General features: G+C 54.9%; 2 protein-coding genes across 5 annotated transcripts in view; both read left to right on the top strand.

Annotated features, from left to right (window-relative positions):
* The window catches only part of LOC129472521 (neuroblastoma breakpoint family member 1-like), a 705345-nt gene that overhangs the window by 71268 nt on the left and 615610 nt on the right, over positions 1–18467 (top strand). The window lies entirely within an intron of this gene.
* Positions 1–18467, top strand: part of CROCC (ciliary rootlet coiled-coil, rootletin) — a 58526-nt gene that overhangs the window by 12372 nt on the left and 27687 nt on the right. The window contains exons 5-16 of one of the 4 annotated variants that reach the window (XM_063631765.1): positions 3933–4118; positions 4211–4294; positions 4372–4433; positions 4515–4680; positions 5372–5478; positions 9386–9622; positions 10393–10489; positions 10679–10759; positions 11126–11209; positions 11635–11868; positions 12677–12876; positions 17428–17610. In XM_063631765.1, coding sequence (XP_063487835.1) covers positions 3933–4118; positions 4211–4294; positions 4372–4433; positions 4515–4680; positions 5372–5478; positions 9386–9622; positions 10393–10489; positions 10679–10759; positions 11126–11209; positions 11635–11868; positions 12677–12876; positions 17428–17610 — 1721 coding nt within the window. Of the gene's footprint in view, positions 1–3932; positions 4119–4210; positions 4295–4371; positions 4434–4514; positions 4681–5371; positions 5479–9385; positions 9623–10392; positions 10490–10678; positions 10760–10804; positions 11037–11125; positions 11210–11634; positions 11869–12676; positions 12877–17427; positions 17611–18467 lie in introns of those variants that run through there. The other 3 variants (XM_055262216.2, XM_063631766.1, XM_063631767.1) reach the window with 3 other exon arrangements.

Consider the following 18467-nt stretch of genomic DNA (forward strand, 5'->3'; position numbering starts at 1 on the left):
TCTTTTGGCCCATGCATGGCACAGTGCCATACCCTCAGGGGCTGCCTCTTAAATGCCACCTTCTGAAGCTAGCCCTGCTCCCAGGTTGGCAGGGAAGGGAAGAGGTGGGTGGTAGCAGGTTCCTCCTCTGCTGGGACACAGCTGCTGGGGCTGGGACTGCAGCACAGGGGGTCTGGGTTAGTCTAGAAAGCTCCCTCCTGTGGCTAGGGGGGCCCCAAGTGGTACGCAGAGGGCGCCCGCTGCTTCAGTTGTCCTCTATCCACCATGGTTTGAGTGAGGCCCCACCTGGAGGCAGGGGTGGAACAGGAATGACCTCAAAGGCCTTTCCTGGAGGGTAGGTCCCCAGAGAACTTCAGAGCCTGGAGATCACCTTATCACAGATAGGGAAAGTAAGTCCTGGAGAGGGGCAGGGTAGGCCCAAGATCAGTGGCGGTCTGGGATGAGACCCTTGGTCCAGGGCTCTGCAGTTGGGCAACATTCTCTCTCTCTGCCACCCCCTTGTCCCCATGGCAGTGCCTGCCCCTGTGGCCGTCACTGGCATGGTGGGCTAAGTTGGGGGGCAGTCAGTGAGATTGTTCTGGTCTTTCCAACCCTGCAGCACCCCTGGCATGGGGAGCAGAAGGAGGGTCAGGTCTGTGTCCTGTTGACTGCATGTCCTGCAGGGAAACTGAGGCACTCCCAGAGGCCACCTCCCAGCCAAGAGAGAGGACCTCAGGGCCCCCATGGGGGTCCCCCCCTTCTTGCTGTCCCTGAGAAGCAGGTGTAGGCGCAGCTGGGAATGGAAAGGAGGGAGTGGCCACGCCTCCCTTGGCTCTGGAGGATTGACCTAGACCCCCTGGGCTCCCTGGTGTCCATAGCAACCTGGAAAGACTAAATTGAATGGCGGGTCCGAGGGCAGCGGTTGCTAGGGGAGACAGTCAACTTCTTTCATCTCTGGCTTAGTGGCAGCCTCCTTCCATTTTGAATTGCAAGTAAAATTGAAAGGCTGTTTTGTGCAGGGTGAAGTTTGTGCAAAGGGGTGAGGTGTGGCTGAGAGGGCCCTGGCTCTGGTTCTGAGCATTGGAGAAGGGGGAGGAGAACCTGGCAACAGCCTGAACCCCTCTGTGTCCCAGAGGCAAACAGCACCTGCTTCACACAGATATGCAGTGTGTACACGACACGGGCTACACTGGGCCCTACACAGAGACACACAGATGCACAAAACATGCCACAAACAACATAGTGAGACCCTAAAACCAGGCCACACAGAAACACTCCCAATTCACAGAATATGCACAGCGTAACCTGCACCCACAGCCAGATGCCACACAACCCCACACAGACACAGAGCTGTCACCCCACCACCGTGGACCCATAACACCCATATGCAGATGACACAGCATGCTGTCTCCCACCTCATGGGTGCACACGGACAGAAAAAGCATACAGTTCAACACAGCCACCAATCGGCCCACAACGGTATGCCCAGATGCACAAAGTGTGTATCACACGTACCAGGGAGCCCAGGCACACTTCCCAGACCCACCCACGTGCAGTTGTACATTTGTCCCGCCGACACACAGACATATGCCCTGATACACACAGGCAGCCCGAACACCCGCGTCACAACATAGACCTTCAGCCACAGATGCCGCCTTACCCGTTCGCGGGATGGCTCAGATGCACCAAACAGTCGACGTGAACTCAGCACCCACACACGGACACACACAGTGTCCTGCGTGGAGACGAATGACAAAATACACCCCACTCGCACCTAGTGAGAGCCACCAATATCAGTGCACAGCATGTGTGGCTGCCTCAGGCCACCGCCACCCCACACAGATGCGGACACCACTCACCATTGACCTCAGTGGGCTTGGCACAGACACTTGGCAGGCTTGCAGCTGCCGTCCAGGCAGAAACCCCCTACTTCCACCTCCCCTGCACACCCTTGGATGTGTTCCTCCAGACTCAGGGGGAAGCCCCCAAGTAGTCACAGTTAGCTCCTCCCTATTGGTGCGGCTGCCATGCACGTGTCCCCAGGGTGGGGTGGGTAGAGATGTCCTTGCTTTGCGTGTGGCTCATAGAACATCTCTGGGCATATGGGGTCAATGCAGGCCTGGAGGGCACCTTCCCTACCACTAACCTGGCCTGGACCCAAGACCCGAGATGAGCGTGGGTGAGAGCGGCTGCCCTCCTGTTGGCTTCCTGTGGCTGGCGTGGCCCCGCACAGGTGGGCTTTTGAATGCCCTGCCTGGGCTGTAGCAGGCCAGGTCCTGAGGATGCAGATGGTGAGAGCGGGACTAGCATCAGAGTAAGCTGGGCTGGGGTGTTGTCCCTGCTGGGTGCCGCCGACCCACTGTGTGCTCTCACACTGCCCTGCTCCTCCCTCACCTCCCTTCCCCCAACAGCTGGGGAAGATGAGGGGCCACCTGGGTCCAGCAGGTGCCTTAAGGGAGTTGAGAGGGTTCCATGGCTGGTAGGGGCAGCCAGAGCCCACAGGGGTCTGAGGATGCAGGGGATGGAAGCTTCCTGGGGGTGGAGGAAGGGCGGCAGCAACAGAGGCTTTCCTGAGGTAAGGATGGAGGAGGCCTTTTTTTTTTTTTTTAAGATGGAGTCTTGGGCCGGGTGCTGTGGCTCATGCCTGTAATCCCAGCACTTTGGGTGGCTGAGGCGGGTGGATCATGAGGTCAGGAGTTCGAGACCAGCCTGGCCAACATAGTGAAACCCCATCTCTACTAAAAATACAAAAAATTAGCCAGGCATGGTGGCGTTCACCTGTAGTCCCAGCTACTTGGGAGACTGAGGCAGGAGAATCATTTGAACCTGTGAGGCGGAGGTTGCAGTGATCCGAGATCGCGCCATTGCATTCCAGCCCAGGATACAGTGCAAGACTCTGTCTCAAAAACATAAATAAATAAAATAAAATAAAAAATAAATAAATAAAGGAGTCTTGCTCTGTCGCCCAGGCTGGAGTGCAGTGGCATGATCTTGGCTCACTGCAACCTCCGCCTCCCAGGTTCAAGCAATTCTCCTGCCTCAGCCTCTTGAGTAACTGGGATTACAGGTGCATGCCACCACGCCAGGCTAATTTTTGTATTTTTAGTAGAGACGGGGTTTCATCATGTTGACCCAGCTGGTCTCGAACCCCTGACTTCAAGTGATCCACCCATCTTGGCCTCCCAAAGTGCTGAGATTACAGGCATGAGCCACTGCACCCAGCCAGAAGGGGGCATTAATATGCAGGCGCTGTATAGGGCAACATCTGTGTGCACCTCTTACAAATCTTAATAGTGTGTATATGAGGGGGTTCATTCGTGTCCCTCTGTGGATGTTTGAAGTTGCCTGTATGTGCTGTGTGTGTGCATATCTTTCAGCTCAGATATGCATAGGCGGCTTGACACCTCTGTTTTGAATGTATTCCCATGAGCTCATGCCATTAATTCACCATCGCAACAAATATTTACTGAGCGTGAGCCATGCCATACATACCACAGCCAGCATTCTAGTACTAAGATACAATGAGGAACAAAAAATCCAGGCTTTCTGAGCTCACATTGGGGTGGGGGCATGGTGGGGAGACACAGGCATCAGTGTAATAAACAGAAACCACGACAGGGCTAAGTGTTTTGGAAGAGAGGCACCCGGTGTACTGAGGCCCCTGAGGTTGACTCCAGGTGCACCTTTGAGCTTTGCCTGCATGGTTTGGGTTTGTGGGCTCACCTGCATGTGTCCACGCATGCCCCATCTGCGTGTCCGTGCATGGCTGCATCACCCCATGCACACGTGCACTGCCCTTGGGCTTGTCCACATGTGCCTGCTCCCCAGGGCGCCAGGCTATCAGCCTACAAGGAAGGCATTGTGGGTCTGGGCCCAGCCTGGCGCCCCCTACAGAGGCCTGAGCCTGCCTTCCCAGGAGGCCCAGGACTCTCACCCAGGGCCCTTCCCTGCAGCTGGAGCAGGCTCTGCGGCTGGAGTCTGGGGAGCTGGAGACGCAAGAGCCCGGGGGACTGGTACGGCAGAGCGTGGAGTTGAGGAGGCAGCTGCAGGAGGAGCAGGCCTCCTACCGGCGCAAGCTGCAGGCCTACCAGGAGGGCCAGCAGCGGCAGGCCCAGCTTGTGCAGCGGCTGCAGGGCAAGGTCAGGGCCACCCACTCCTGCTCCTGCCCTCCCATCTGTTCACTTTGCCCCGCCCCAACACCTGGGGCTCACCATCAGCTCCTCATCCCCAGATTCTCCAGTACAAGAAGAGGTGCTCAGAGCTGGAGCAGCAGCTGCTGGAGAGATCTGGAGAGCTGGAGCAGCAGCGGCTGAGGGTGGGTGCCAGTGTGGGGCATGGCAGGCCCTGCCCTCCACCTGCCCAGCCTGATGCTTTAACCTCTTTCCCACCCAGGATACAGAACACAGCCAAGACCTGGAGAGGGCGCTCATCCGGCTGGAGGAGGAACAGCAGAGGTGAGGGCGCAGCAGGGAGGGCCAGGGCTGGCAGGATGGCCCCCTGCACGAGCGCCTACTGATCCCCTGTGCCCCATTCAGGAGTGCCAGCCTGGCTCAGGTGAATGCCATGCTCCGAGAACAGCTGGACCAGGCAGGCTCGGCCAACCAGGCTCTGAGTGAGGACATACGAAAGGTGACCAGCGACTGGACACGCAGCCGCAAGGAGCTGGAGCAGCGGGAGGCGGCATGGAGGCGCGAGGAGGAGGTGGGCATGGGGGTGCAGGGAGGCCAGCTTGACCCAAGGGGAAGGGGCACTGCAGAGGAGGGAGGACTCAGAAGCCTGGAGAGGGAGAGGGAGCACTGTCCGAGGGAGCATGTTAGCAGAAGTAAATAGCCGTCATCACAATAGCTGGTCTTTATCAATGTGTAGCATGTACCATGTGCATGGTGTGCATTGACCTTTGTTCCTCATGATAACTGCATGTGGTAGGTGCTATCATTCTCCTCATTTTAAAGAGAGGTTAAGGCCGGTCACGGTGGTTCACACCTGTAATCCCAGCACTTTGGGAGGCTGAGAGATCGTGCCACTGCACTCCATCCTGGGCAACAGAGCAAGACTCTGTCTCAAAATAAGTAAATAAAGAGAGGTTAAGTAACCTGCCCACAGTCATGCAACTGGCAGCTGGGATGCAAAGCTAGGTCCCTTGCATTTTTGCTGTTCCTTGCTGCCTCTTGCAGCCAAAAGAGGACTTGAAACCCAGGTCCCTGTGCAGGAGGGAGCCATGAGGCTTGAGAGGCTGAGCGTGGCCGCTGCAACACAGCTCTGTGCACAGACCCACAGGAAGACCCACTCCCTGAACGATGGTGCTCCCGGGATGGTCGGAGATGAGGGAAGCAGTGGGAGGGAGTAAACCCGCTCTCACCCCAACCCTTCCCTCGGCATGTCTTCCCTCCAGTCCTTCAATGCCTACTTCAGCAACGAGCACAGTCGCCTGCTCCTCCTCTGGAGGCAGGTGATGGGGTTCCGGCGGCTGGTCAGCGAGGTGAAGATGTTCACTGAGAGGTGAGGCCTGGCCGGGGACGGGGCAGCAGCTGAGAGCCAGCCCTGCTCTTTACATCCAACTGGACTCAGTTGAATTTCAGTTCAACTCAATGCACCTGCTGTGCACAAGGGCCTGTGAGGACACAGAGGCAGCTTGTAATAACCATTACCACAGTCGTGGCAGTCAGCGTTTATTAGATGTTTACTCTGGGCTAGGCTCTTTGTATATTTCATTTCAACTAATATTCACAGCTTCCCTGTGAGGTAAGAACTATGTTCATTCACATATTACAGATGAGGACATTGAGGCACAGAGAGGTTGAGTGATCTTCCTGAGGTCACACAGTAGTACATAAGTGGCTGAGTCAGAGTTTGAAGTTCCTGATTTTTTTTTTCTCAGAGTCTTGCTCTGTCCCCAGGCTGGAGTGAGGTGGCACGATCTTGGATCACTGCAACCTCCACCTCCTGGGTTCAAGCAATTCTCCTGCCTCAGCCTCCTGAGTTGCTGGGATAACAGACGCATGCCGCCACACCCGGCTAATTTTTTTTTTTGTATTTTAGTAGAGATGGGGTTTCACCATGTTGCCCAGGATGGTCTCGAACTCCTGAGCTCAGGCAATCCGCCAGCCTCAGCCTCCCAAAGTGCTGGGATTATAGGCATGAGCCACTGTGCCAGGCCGAAGTTCCTGATTTTCATCCACTAGAATATTCAGCTTTGCTACCAAAGACCTCACAGCCTCTTGTGATGAAAAGATGTAGATCCCCAAAATTCTAGGCTGGGCACGGTGGCTCACGCCTGTAATCCCAGCACTTGGGGAGGCTGAGGCGGGCGGATCACCTGAGGTTAGGAGTTCAAGACCAGCCTCAACATGAAGAAACCCTGTCTCTACTAAAAATACAAAATTAGCCGGGCGTAGCAGTGCATGCCTGTAATCCCAGCTACTCGGGAGGCTGAGGCAGAATTGCTTGAACCTGGGAGGCGGAGGTTGTGGTGAGCCGAGATCTCGCCATTGCACTCCGGCCTGGGCAACAAGAGCGAAACTCCATCCAAAAAAAATAAAATAAAATTCTAGACTGAGGAAGCAAGTGGTCAGTGATATGTACGTGGGACAGAGGGAATGTCCTCGAGGCTCAGAAGGATGGGAGGGGTGGGAAGGTCAGAAAAACCACTTTGTGGAGATGGAATTTGCACAGAGCCTCAAGGGATGGGGAGGGTTGAAGCAGAGCAGCGGGCGCTCCAAGCAGGAGCAAGGCATGAGCAAAGGCATGGAGGTGGGAGTCCATGGCAGCCAGGGGGGTTGCAAGGAAGAGCTGGTACAGGGAAAGGAGAGCCTGCCTCAGCGGGGGAGCTTGGGCCTGCCTGATCTTTGAGCAGGGGTGTCTGATTGGTGTGAGCAGTCAGCTCAACCTCCACGGGAGGCTGTGGAGAGAGCCCCAAGGGAGGAGGCCAAGGTGATTCATTTAGTGCATTAAAAACATTTTAGTTAGTAATCTTTTCTTTTCATTATGGCTCACTACAGCCTCAGCCTCCTCGTCTCAAGCAATCCTCCTACCTCAGATCCTGTGCAGTTGGGACCACAGGTGCATGCCACCAGGCTTGCTGATTTTTTTATTTCTTGTAGAGTCAAGGTCTCACTTTGTTGCCCAGGCTGGTCTTGAACTCCTGAGCCCAAGTGATCCTCCTGCCTTGACCTCCCAAAGTGCTGGGATTACAGGTGTGAGCAACCATACCTGGTTTAATAATCTTTTCTTCATATCATCAAATAGTCAGTGTCTAAATTTTCCATATGTCTCATAAATGTCACAGATAGGCCAGGTGCAGTGGCTCATGCCTATAATCCCAGTACTTCGGGAGGCCGAGGCGGGCAGATCACTTGAGGTTAGGAGTTCGAGACCAGCCTGGCCAACATGGTGAGACCCCCACCTCTACTAAAAATACAAAAATTATCCAGGTGTGGTGACACATGCCTGTAATCCCAGCTACTGGGGAGGCTGAGGCCCCAGACTCGCCTGAACCCAGGAGGCGGAGGTTTCAGTGAGTCGAGATCACACCACTGCACTCCATCCAGCCTGGGTGACAGAGTGAAACTATGTCTCGAAAAAAAAAGTCACAGATAGTCTTGCTTTAGTTTTTTCTTTACAATTTGTTTGAATCTAGATCCATAGACATTTACAAAATGTAAATGGTTGCTTTGCCTTTTTTTTTTTTTTTTGAGATGGAGTCTCACTTTGTTGCCCAGGCTGGAGTGCAGTGGTGCGATCTTGGCTCACTACAAACTCTCCCTCCTGGGTTCAGCAATTCTATGGCTTCAGCCTCCTGGGTAGCTGGGATTACAGGAGTGTGCCACCATGCCCAGCTAACTTTTATATTTTTAGTAGAGATGGGGGCTTCACCATGTTGGCCAGGCTGGTCTTGACCTCAGGTGACCCACCTACCTTGGTCTCCCAAAGTGCTGGGATTACAGGCATGAGCCACTGCGCCTGGCCTATCAGTTTCTTAAGTGACCTTCCAGGGTTATCTTACATAATCAAATAAAGCAGATCACACACACCAGAGACACACAGACACACGCACACTTTTTTGCATATACGCCTAGTAAAATTTCATCTTCATAGTTCTTGAAGATGCTTTCTTCACCTACTAGTTATAACTGGGAGGTGGCTGTATCAGGCCAGGAAGAACTTCTCCACTGGTTTTTTTGTTTTGCTTTGTTTTGTTGTTTTGAGATGGAGTCTCACTCTGTCCCCCACGCTGGAGTGCAGTGGCCCAATCTCGGCTCACTGGAAGCTCCGCCTCCTGGGTTCACACCATTCTCCTGCCTCAGCCTCCTGAGTAGCTGGGACTACAGGCGCCCGCCACCTCATCTGGCTAATTTTGTTTTTGTATTCTTAAGTAGAGACGGGGTTTCACCGTGTTAGCCAGGATGGTCTCAATCTCCTGACCTCGTGATCCACCGGCCTCGGCCTCCCAAAGTGCTGGGATTACAGGCGTGAGCCACCAAGCCCAGCCTTCCACTGGTTTTTCTTGGCCACAGAGTGCTCCACAGAATGGATGTACCATCATGTACTTAGTAGCAGTCCCCTTTTGATAGACATTTAGGTTGTCACCAGGATTTCTTACACGAGCAATGCTGCAGTGAACCTCCTTGTCCACAAGCCATCTCCTCTGTGCTGGGGTATATCTTTGGATACGTTCTTAGAGGAGGAGCTGGTGGGGAAGGTCCTATGCATGCATAGTTTTCGGAGCTCTCCCTCAGTGCCCTCCATTGTGGTTGTATTCACCCTCCCACCAGCTGTGTAGGGGAGGGCCTGTTACCCCAGAGCCCCTCCCTGTGTATTATGTGACCCCCCCTTTCCCCAGTCTGAGAGTGGACAAATGGCATCCCAGTGTAGGGTTTTTTTTTTTTTTTCTTCCGCTTTAGTTTTTGAGATGGAGTCTCACTATGTTTCCCATGCTGGCCTCAAACTCCTGGGCTCAAGCAATCCTGCCTCATCTTCCCGCATAGCTGGGACTGCAGGTGCATGCCACCACACCCAGCACCGTGTAGTTTTATTTTTATTTATTTATTTATTTTGAGACGCAGTCTTGCTGTGTCGCCCAGGCTGGAGTGCAGTGGCATGATCTCGGCTTAACTGCAGTCTCCACCTCCTGGGTTCAAGCAATTCTCCTACCTCAGCCTCCCAAGCAGCTGGGACTACAGGAGTGCGCCACCACGCCTGGCTAATTTTTTGTATTTTTAGTAGAGATGGGGTTTCACCATGTTGGCCAGGCTGGTCTCGAACTCCTGACCTCACATGACCTGCCCGCCTCAGCCTCCCAAAGTGCTGGGATTATAGGTGTGAGCCACCACACCCGGCCCCAGCGTAGTTTTAATTTGTAGTTGGGAGTGAGCCCCATCCCATCCCCAGCCTGTGCTCTCTCCCCAAGGGACCTGCTGCAGCTGGGAGGGGAGCTGGCCAGGACATCACGAGCTGTCCAGGAGGCGGGCCTGGGACTGAGCACAGGCCTGCGGCTGGCAGAGAGCCGGGCCGAGGCAGCCCTGGAGAAGCAGGCCCTGCTGCAGGCCCAGCTGGAGGAGCAGCTGCGGGACAAGGTGCTCCGTGAGAAGGACCTGGCCCAGCAGCAGATGCAAAGCGACCTGGACAAGGCTGACCTCAGTGCCAGGTGGGTACCTGGTGGGTGCCACACGAGGCAGGCTTCCCTGCAGAAGGTAAAACTGGAGAGTTGGGGAGAAGGGAGCATCTGTTCACTAGGGGCAGGGCCTTCGTCTGTGAGCTCAGCCAGTCTTCCCATGCACTGAGGTTCCGAAGGCACTTGGCCAGTGTATATCATAAACAGCTTAGCCTCCGATGACAGAACTTGTGGCCAGGAGCGGTGGCTCACACCTGTAGTCCCAGCACTTTGGGAGGCCAAGGTGGAGGGATCACCTGAGGTCAGGAGCTCAAGACCAGCCTGTCCGACAGGCGAAACCCTGTCTCTACTAAAAATACAAAAATTAGCCGGGTGTGGTGGCGCGTGACTGTAATCCCAGCTACGAGGGAGGCTGAGACAGGAGAATCGCTTGAACCCAGGATGTGGAGGTTGCAGTGAGCCAAGATCACATCACTGTATTCCAGCCTGGATGACAGAGCGAAACTCCGTCTCAAAAAAAAAAAACAAAACAAAAAAAGAACTTGTGCCCCTTACTCCTGCCACCTGGACAAGTCCTCAAGTGCTTTCCCATGAGATAAAGCTGATGGGAACCTCATTCCCATTTCACAGATGAGAAATGTGAGGTCTGGAGAGGAGCTGGGACTTGTCTAAGGTCACACAGCCAGGGAGGTGGATGTTATTGTCCCTGCCTCAGGTTTGGAGAAGCATGGCGGACACAGAGCTAGTGGATTTGAGAGGCAGGGGTGGCCCCCTATTCACCTCTGTTGCTCCCCCAACTCCAGAGTGACAGAGCTGGGCCTGGCAGTGGAGCATCTTCAGAAGCAGAATGTGGAGAAGGATCAGGTCAACAAGGACCTCACTGAGAAGCTTGAGGCCCTGGTGAGCTGCAGCTGCCCCTGAGATGGGGCAGGGTGGGATGGGGTACCGACCAGATCCATGGACGCAGGCTTAGGGCTGGGCTGCCTGGGCCACCCCCAGCGTCCCACTCACACTCAGGTTCAGCCCTCACAGGTGTGTAGGCTTCGTGGGAAGCACACTCACCTCCTCCATCCCATTTCTTCCTCCCAGCAGCCCTGTAGCGTCATCCTCATGACACAGATGGGGAAACTGAGGCCCAAGAGGGGAAATGCTTGTCCAGTCTCAGAGCCAGTAAGCGGGAGAGTTGGGACTTGAACTCATGTCCGTGCTCTCCAGGTCCAGATGCTGCCTCTGGCAACCCAGCTGCCCACCCCCACACAGCCTGGTTTGGTTACCCCTCTGTGTGGGGCCTGGCCTGGGTTCTAGGTCCAGCTCTCCTCCAATCGACTTTGTGACCTGGGGCAGGACACAGCTCTTCTCTGGGCCTGGTCTGTTCAGTGAGGGCCTCGGGCCTGCTGTGGGGTCTACCAGGTGGCTGGCCTATGGACATGGCTTCAGAGGCCACCTGGTCAGTGGTGGGCAAGAGAGGGAGGGAAAAGGGAAGTTTCAGGTAAGACAGAACCCCGGCCACCCTTTGTCTCCCTCACCGCACTCCAGGAATCCCTGCGGCTACAGGAGCAGGCGGCCCTGGAGACAGAGGACGGAGAGGGGCTACAGCAGACCCTAAGGGACCTGGCACAGGTGTGAGCCCAGAGAGGTGGGAAGACAGCACCCTGCCAGGCAGTCCCAGGCTCCCCCGCCACATCTTTCGGTGGCCTGGGACTGAACTGCAAATGGGTGGGGGCCTGGGACCCAGGCTGTAGCTGCTCAGCACCCCTGTTAGCTCACCCGGCCTCTACCCTGGGGAGCCCCCAGTCTCAGAGGGGAGGCATAGCCCTTTCGGAGCCCACCTGTGAGCGACGCCAAATGATATCTTCCCAATAAATGGGAGACCTCAGCGGAGAGCTGAGGACTGAGCTAGTGGAGGAGGTGAAATCAGGAAGGCTTCCTGTAAGAGGGCGCATTTGGAATGAGGCGGCCTCCAGCCTCGCCTGGGCGTCTTTGCCCAGCTATCCCCGCGGTTCCTAACTCAGCAGCCTCCTTCTGCCTCCCTCCCCTACCCTCAGGCCGTCTTGTCAGACGCTGAGAGCGGCGTCCAGCTGAGCGGCTCCGAGCGTACCGCGGATGCGTCCCAGGGCAGCCTGCGGGGGCTCTCGGGCCAGCGGACCCCGTCCCCACCGCTGCGCTCTTCGCCCGGCCGAGGCCGTTCACCCCGCCGAGGCCCTTCCCCGGCCTGCTCAGACTCCTCCACGCTCGCCCTGATCCACTCCGCCCTGCACAAGCGCCAGCTGCAGGTCCAGGTAGGAAGGGGCTTGAGCGTTCTAGGCGCAGCCAGAGGCCCGGGGGAGGGGCTCGCGCCCTCCGGGTGGGGGTGGGGGTGAGGGTGGGGGTGGGGGTGGGGGTGAGGGTGGGGGTGGGGGCAGGGGCGGGTCCAGGGCCAAGGTCGAGGGAGGAGTTTGAGCGCCCTGGGGTGCAGCCAGAGCCCTGAGAAATAGTTTCTGAGGGTGTCAGGACCCCCAAGGAGGTGGCCGAGAGCTCTGCGGTGAAGCCGAGCCCAGAAGTGGGGATGCTTGGGTAGCTGGGGCTGGGCGCTTGGGCAGCTGGTGGAGGGAGGAGGCTGCGGCAGTGTTAGGGTCCTGGTAGAGAGGGAGACAAGTCTGTGATCATACAGAGCCAGGACCCTGGGAAAAGGTCTAGCAAGGGGAACCAGAGCCTGGGATGAGAGGAGCTTGGGAACTAGGGGCAGAGCCAGGGTAGGGAGGAGTCTGACAGTGGAACCAGGATGCAAGGGGGAGGAGCCTGGGAGCCCTGGGGGTGGGGTCAGAACCCAGGAGACAAATGTGCCTGGGGGTTTGTCTGGCATCCGGGGGGGATTTGATAGGAGTTGTCCGGGACCCCAGGGAGGTGAGGGCTCAGAGGGTGACCAGGGCACATAGGAGGGGAGCGGAAGCCTGGCCCTCAGGCCTAGGCCCCTATCCTGCCCCAGGCCAGGTCCAAGCCCTGGACCCCGCCTAGCATAGGCTAGTGTGTATCCCTGGAACCAGAAGAGAGCTGTTGGCTCTGGAGGCCTCCCAGGCCCCGCCAGACTCTGTAACCCCCACGCCCCAGGACATGCGTGGGCGCTATGAGGCAAGCCAGGACCTGCTGGGCACCCTGCGGAAGCAGCTTAGCGACAGCGAGAGTGAGCGGCGGGCCCTAGAGGAACAGCTGCAGCGCCTGCGGGACAAGACCAACGGCGCCATGCAGGCCCACGAGGACGCCCAGCGCGAGGTGCAGCGGCTGCGGAGCGCCAACGAGCTCCTGAGCAGGTGCCGGGGAGGTCTGAGCTGGGGGGTGCTGAAGAATAAGTCAGCGTCCCAGCACTTTGGGAGGCCGAGGTGGGCGGATCACGAGGTCAGGAGATCGAGACCATCCTGGCTAACACGGCGAAACCCCGTCTCTACTAAAAATACAAAAAATTAGCCGGGCGTGGTGGCGGGCGCCTGTAGTCCCAGCTACTCGGGAGGCTGAGGCAGGAGAATGGCGCAAACCCAGGAGGCGGAGCTTGCAGTGAGCCGAGATCGAGAGATTCCGTCTCAAAAAAAAAAAAAAAAAAAGTCAGCGTCTGGGCATAACACCAGTCAAGCCTTATGCGTGTGGCTCTGCACTAATATGGTCGCCACTAGCTGCGTGTGCCTATTAACGTTTATTTATTTATTTTTAAAATGGAGTCTCGCCCTGTCGCCCAGGCTGGAGTGCAGTGGCGCGATCTCGGCTCACTACAAGCTCCACCTCCTGGGTTCACGCCATTCTCCTGCCTCAGCCTCCCGAGTATCTGGGACTACAGGCCCCCGCCGCCACGCCCGGCTAATTTTTTTTTTTTTTTGAGACGGAGTTTCACTCTGTGGCCCAGGCTGGAGTGCAGTGGTGCGATCTCGGCTCACTGCATCCTCCGCCACCCGGGTTTACGCAATTCTTACCTCAGCCTCCGAAGTAGCTGGGATTATAGGTGCCCACCACCACGCCTGGCTAATTTTTTTTGTATTTTTAGTAGAGACGGGGTTTCACCATCTTGGCCAGGCTGATCTTGAACTCCTGACCTCGTGTTCCACCCGCGTCCATCTCCCAAAGTGCTGGGATTACAGGCATGAGCCACCGCGCCCGGCCAACATTTATTCGTTAGTATTCAGTTTTGTTTTGTTTTGTTTTGCTTTGTTTTGAGGCACGCTCTTGCTCTGTTTCCCAGGCTGAGGCACAATTGGTCCATCACAGCTCACTGTAGCCTGGAACTCCCAGACTCAAGCGATCCTCCCACCTCTACCTCCCAACTGCCCCTAGTTGGGGGCCAGGACCTGGGCCTGGCCTGGGGAAGGATATGGGACCGAAGCCTGAGAGTTAGGTTTCCACTCCCTTCCTCTGTGCCTTCACCACCCTCTGAGCCCTCACCTCCTTGGGTTCCTGGGCAACTCTGATCTCAGCCCCGAGGATACTAGACAAGCCCCCAACATTTCTAAATTTTTTTAGAGATGGGGGGTCTCACTATGTTGCCCATGCTGGTCTTGAACTCCTAGCTTCAAACACTCCTCCCACCTCAGCTTCCCAAATTGCTGGGATTACAGGCATAAGCCACTGTGCCTGGCTCTATTAAAATTTAATTAAAATTTTTAAAAAGTGAAAATTCAGGCTGGGTGTGGTGGCTCACACCCAGCTGGCTGGCCAACATGGTGAAACCCTGTTTCTACTAAAAATACAAAAATTAACCAGGCATGGTGGCGTGCTCCTGTAATCCAAGCTACTCAGGAGGCTGAGGTGGGAGAATCACTTGAACCCCAGAGGCAGAGGTTGCAATGAGCCAGGATCGTGCCACTGCACTCCACTCTGGGAGACAGAGCGAGACTCTGTCTCAAAAAAAAAAAAATAATAATAATGCTGGGCATGGTGGCTCACACCTGTAATCTCAGCACTTTAGAAGGCCAAGGTGGGCGGATCATGAGGTCAGGAGATTGAGACCATCCTGGCTAACACAGTGACACCCCGTCTCTACTCAAAATACAAAAAGCAAATTAGCTGGGCATGGTAGCAGGCACCTATAGTCCCAGCTACTCGGGAGACTGAGGCAGGAGAATGGCCTGAACCCGGGAGGCGGAGCTGGCAGTGAGCCGAGATCGCGCCACTGCACTGCAGCCTGGGTAACAGAGCAAGACTCTGTCTCAAAAAAAAAAAAAAAAAAAAAAAAATTCAGTTCTTTAGTTGCCCTAGCCACATTTCAAGCACTCATCAACCATACATGGCCATAGAACATTTCTGTCATCTCAGAGAGTTCTATTGCCAGCACTATTTTGGACTGTATTTCTTGGAGTTTTTTTTTTAGAGATGGGGTCTTGCTGTGTTGCCCAGGATGGTCTCAAACTCCTGGCCTCATGTGATTCCCCTGCCTCGGCCTCCCAAAATGCTGGGATTAGAGGCATGAGCCACCATGCCTGGCCTTGAAGATTTTTTTTTTCTCTTAATTTGAGACAGGGTCTTGTTCTGTCACCCAGTCTGGAGTGCAGTGGTGCGAACTCAGTTCACTGCAACCTCTACCTCCTAGGCTTAGGTGATCCTCCCACCTCATCCTCCTGAGTAGCTGGGACTACAGGCACACACCACCATGCCTGGCTAATTTTTCTGTTTTTTGTAGAGATGGGGTTTCGCCGTGTTGCCCAGACTGATCTCTAACTCCTGAGCCCGTCTCGGCCTCCCAAAGTACTGGGATTATAGGTGTGAGCATCGTGCCAGGCACCCTGAAGATTTTTAAGACAAGAAATTACCCACTTCTTAGCAGCCAGGTTGTTTTTGATATTTTGTTGTTTGGTTTTTCTCTTCATAAATGTAACCGTCTAATGAAAAGTTTGAAAAATAGGAATAAAAAGACAGCGCCTTCTCAAAGCCTCATCTGCCCATCCTAACTCATTTAGAGCACTGGTTTTCCTTCCCATTGTGTTGCCTGGCAGTGAGATAGCAAACGTTTCCTGCACACCTACTGTGTGCCAGGCTCTTGGCCGAGTGTTTTATATGTACTCTGTGATTTAGTCTTCCTGTGAAACTCATGCAATGTGGAACTCTGCTATTGTAAGCTTGAGAGACTCGCTCAGACTCATACAGCGTGTGTGGCTGGGGGTGGCAGGGTGGGAATTGGAATTCAGGTGCCTGGAAAGGAGAAGGTCTTTTTAAGTAGTTGTGTTCACAGCAAACATCCCATTTCACATTCTGCTATTTTTACTTAACAGCACATTGTCAACTGGGCGCGGTGGCTCACACCTGTAATCCCAGCACTTTGGGAGGCCAAGGCGGGTGGATCACTTGAGGTCAGGAGTTTGAGACCAGCCTGGCTAACATGGCAAAACCCCATGTCTATTAAAAATAAAAAAAATTGGCCAGGCACAGTGGCTCACTCCTGTAATCCCAGCACTTTGGGAGGCCAAGGCAGGAGGACCACCTGAGGTCGGGAGTTCGAGACCAGCCTGATCAACATGGAGAAACGCTGTCTCTACTAAAAATACAAAATTAGCCATCCGTGGTGGCACATGCCTGTAATCGCAGCTACTTGGGAGGCTGAGGCAGGAGAATCGCTTGAACCCGGGAGGCAGAGATTGCGGTGAGCCGAGATCACACCATTGCACTCCAGCCTGGGCAACAAGAGCGAAACTCCGTGTCAAAAAAATAAATAAATAAAAATAAAAGTAAAAAATAAAAAAATTAGTGCCAGGTGCAGTAGCTAACACCTGTAATCCCAGGACTTTGGGGGGCCGAGGCGGGCAGATCACTTGAGGTCAGGAGTTTGAGACCAGCCTGGCCAACATGGTGAAACCCTGCCTCTAACTAAAAATGCAAAAATTAGCTGGGCGTGTTGATGGGCGCCTGTAATCCCAGCTACTTGGGAGGCTGAGGCAGGAGAATTGCTTGAACTCTGGAGGTGGAGGTTGCAGCAAGCCGAGATTGTGCACTGCATTCCCGCCTGAGCGACAGAGTGAGACGCCATCTAAAAAAAAAAAAAAATTACTGGGCACAATGGCTCACGCCTGTAATCCCAGCACTTTGGGAGACCGAGGCAGGCAGATCACGAGGTCAAGAGATCGAGACCATCCTGGCTAACACAGTGAAACCCCATCTCTACTAAAAATACAACAAATTAGCCAGACGTGGTGGCGGGCGCCTGTATTCCCAGCTACTTGGAAGTCTGAGGCAGGAGAATGGCGTGAACTTGGGAGGCGGAGCTTGCAGTAAGCGGAGATCGCGCCACTGCACTCCAGCCTGGGCGACAGAGCGAGACTCCGTCTCAAAAAAAAAAAAAAAAAAAATCACGTCATGAAGTTTTTTTGCACCTACTGCCAGTGGGGAACATGGCAGTTCATGGCAAGTCTTTGAGGTCCCAGTTGTTGCCTTCTCCTCCCTCCCCTGCCGTGGCCACCATGTGCCTGTGTAGCAGGAAGCTGTGGGATGTGTAGACTCGGCTGTATGGGGCTTCCCAGAATTGCGGGGCATGGGGTGTTCTAGGGGGCATTTCCTGGTCACATGGCCTAGCAGAGCTGGTGGCACAATTGCTGTGTGTCCCAGGAGCCTCGCTTGGCCTCTTCTACATGGTAGGGTGCTTGGAGATCACGCCAGCACCTTCATCCACTCCAAGTGGGCGGGCTGGGGAGAAGGAAAGCCAGGTTCTTCGGCTGGAGGGTGTGAGTGAAATGAGTCAGCCATGGACAGGGTGGTCAGGGAAGGCTTCCTGGAGGCAGGTGCCTTGGAAGACTGGAGGATGTAGCTCATGGCTAGAGGAGCAGCCAGCCACCTTCCCTGCAGAGAGCAGCCCCAGCATCCCCTCTGCTCCCCCTCACCATGTCCTGAAGGGAGAAGAGCAACCTGGCCCACAGCCTGCAGGTGGCCCAGCAGCAGGCCGAGGAGCTGCGGCAGGAGCGGGAGAAGCTGCAGGCTGCCCAGGAGGAGCTGCGGCGCCAGCGGGACCGGCTGGAGGAAGAGCAGGAGGACGCAGTGCAGGATGGTGCGCGGGTGCGCCGGGAGCTTGAGCGCAGGTGAGCAGCATCTCGCCACCCTGCCAGGGCCTTTCAAATGTGCCTCAGGTCCCCTGACAGTGCCCCTGGGGGTTAAGGAGCACCCACTGGGTCCTGGGCCTCCTACCATCTGGACCCCTCTGATGTCGGGTTTTCTAACCAGACTCATTTCAGGAAACTGGGGCTCAGGGATGTGTAGTCACTTACCTGGGGTCAGAGAACTAGTTAAAAGGTAGAACTTGGATGATAATGACAAGAATAATTAAAATAGCAGTAGTAATATTAGTAATAGTATTTTTAAAATTTAGTTATGATAATAATAATATCCTTACTAATTTCACTAAGTGCCAGATACCATTTTAAGCAATTCAGTTCTCATTTAACTCTATGATAACTCTGTGACATAGAAGCTGTTATCTCCATTTTGTGGATGGTAAACTGAGGCACAGAGAAGCCACGTCACTTGCCCCAGGTCACAAAGCTAGTTAGCAGAAGAGCCAGGATTTGAACCCAGACATTCCGCCTTCAGAGTTAACCTCGTCACCACTGCGCTGCTTACCTCTCTGGGACGTGATCCATGATGATGTTTAGTAGACTGTGGTGGATCATATTATTCTTGTTTCTGAAGCTCCTTGGGGAGATGTGTCAGGCACTATTTTAAGCACATGTGAAGTTCGTATCCTTAAAACAGGCCGGGCGCGGTGGCTCACGCCTGTAATCCCAGCACTTTGGGAGGCCAAGGCAGGCAAATCGCCTGAGGTCAGGAGTTCAAGACCAGCCTGACCAACATGGGGAAACCCCGTCTCTACTAAAACTACAAAAATTAGTCAGGCGTGGTGGTGAGCACCTGTAATCCCAGCTACTTGGGAGGCTGAGGC

The sequence above is a fragment of the Symphalangus syndactylus genome, chromosome 22, assembly GCF_028878055.3.
Source record: "Symphalangus syndactylus isolate Jambi chromosome 22, NHGRI_mSymSyn1-v2.1_pri, whole genome shotgun sequence".
NCBI classification, from domain to species: domain Eukaryota; kingdom Metazoa; phylum Chordata; class Mammalia; order Primates; family Hylobatidae; genus Symphalangus; species Symphalangus syndactylus.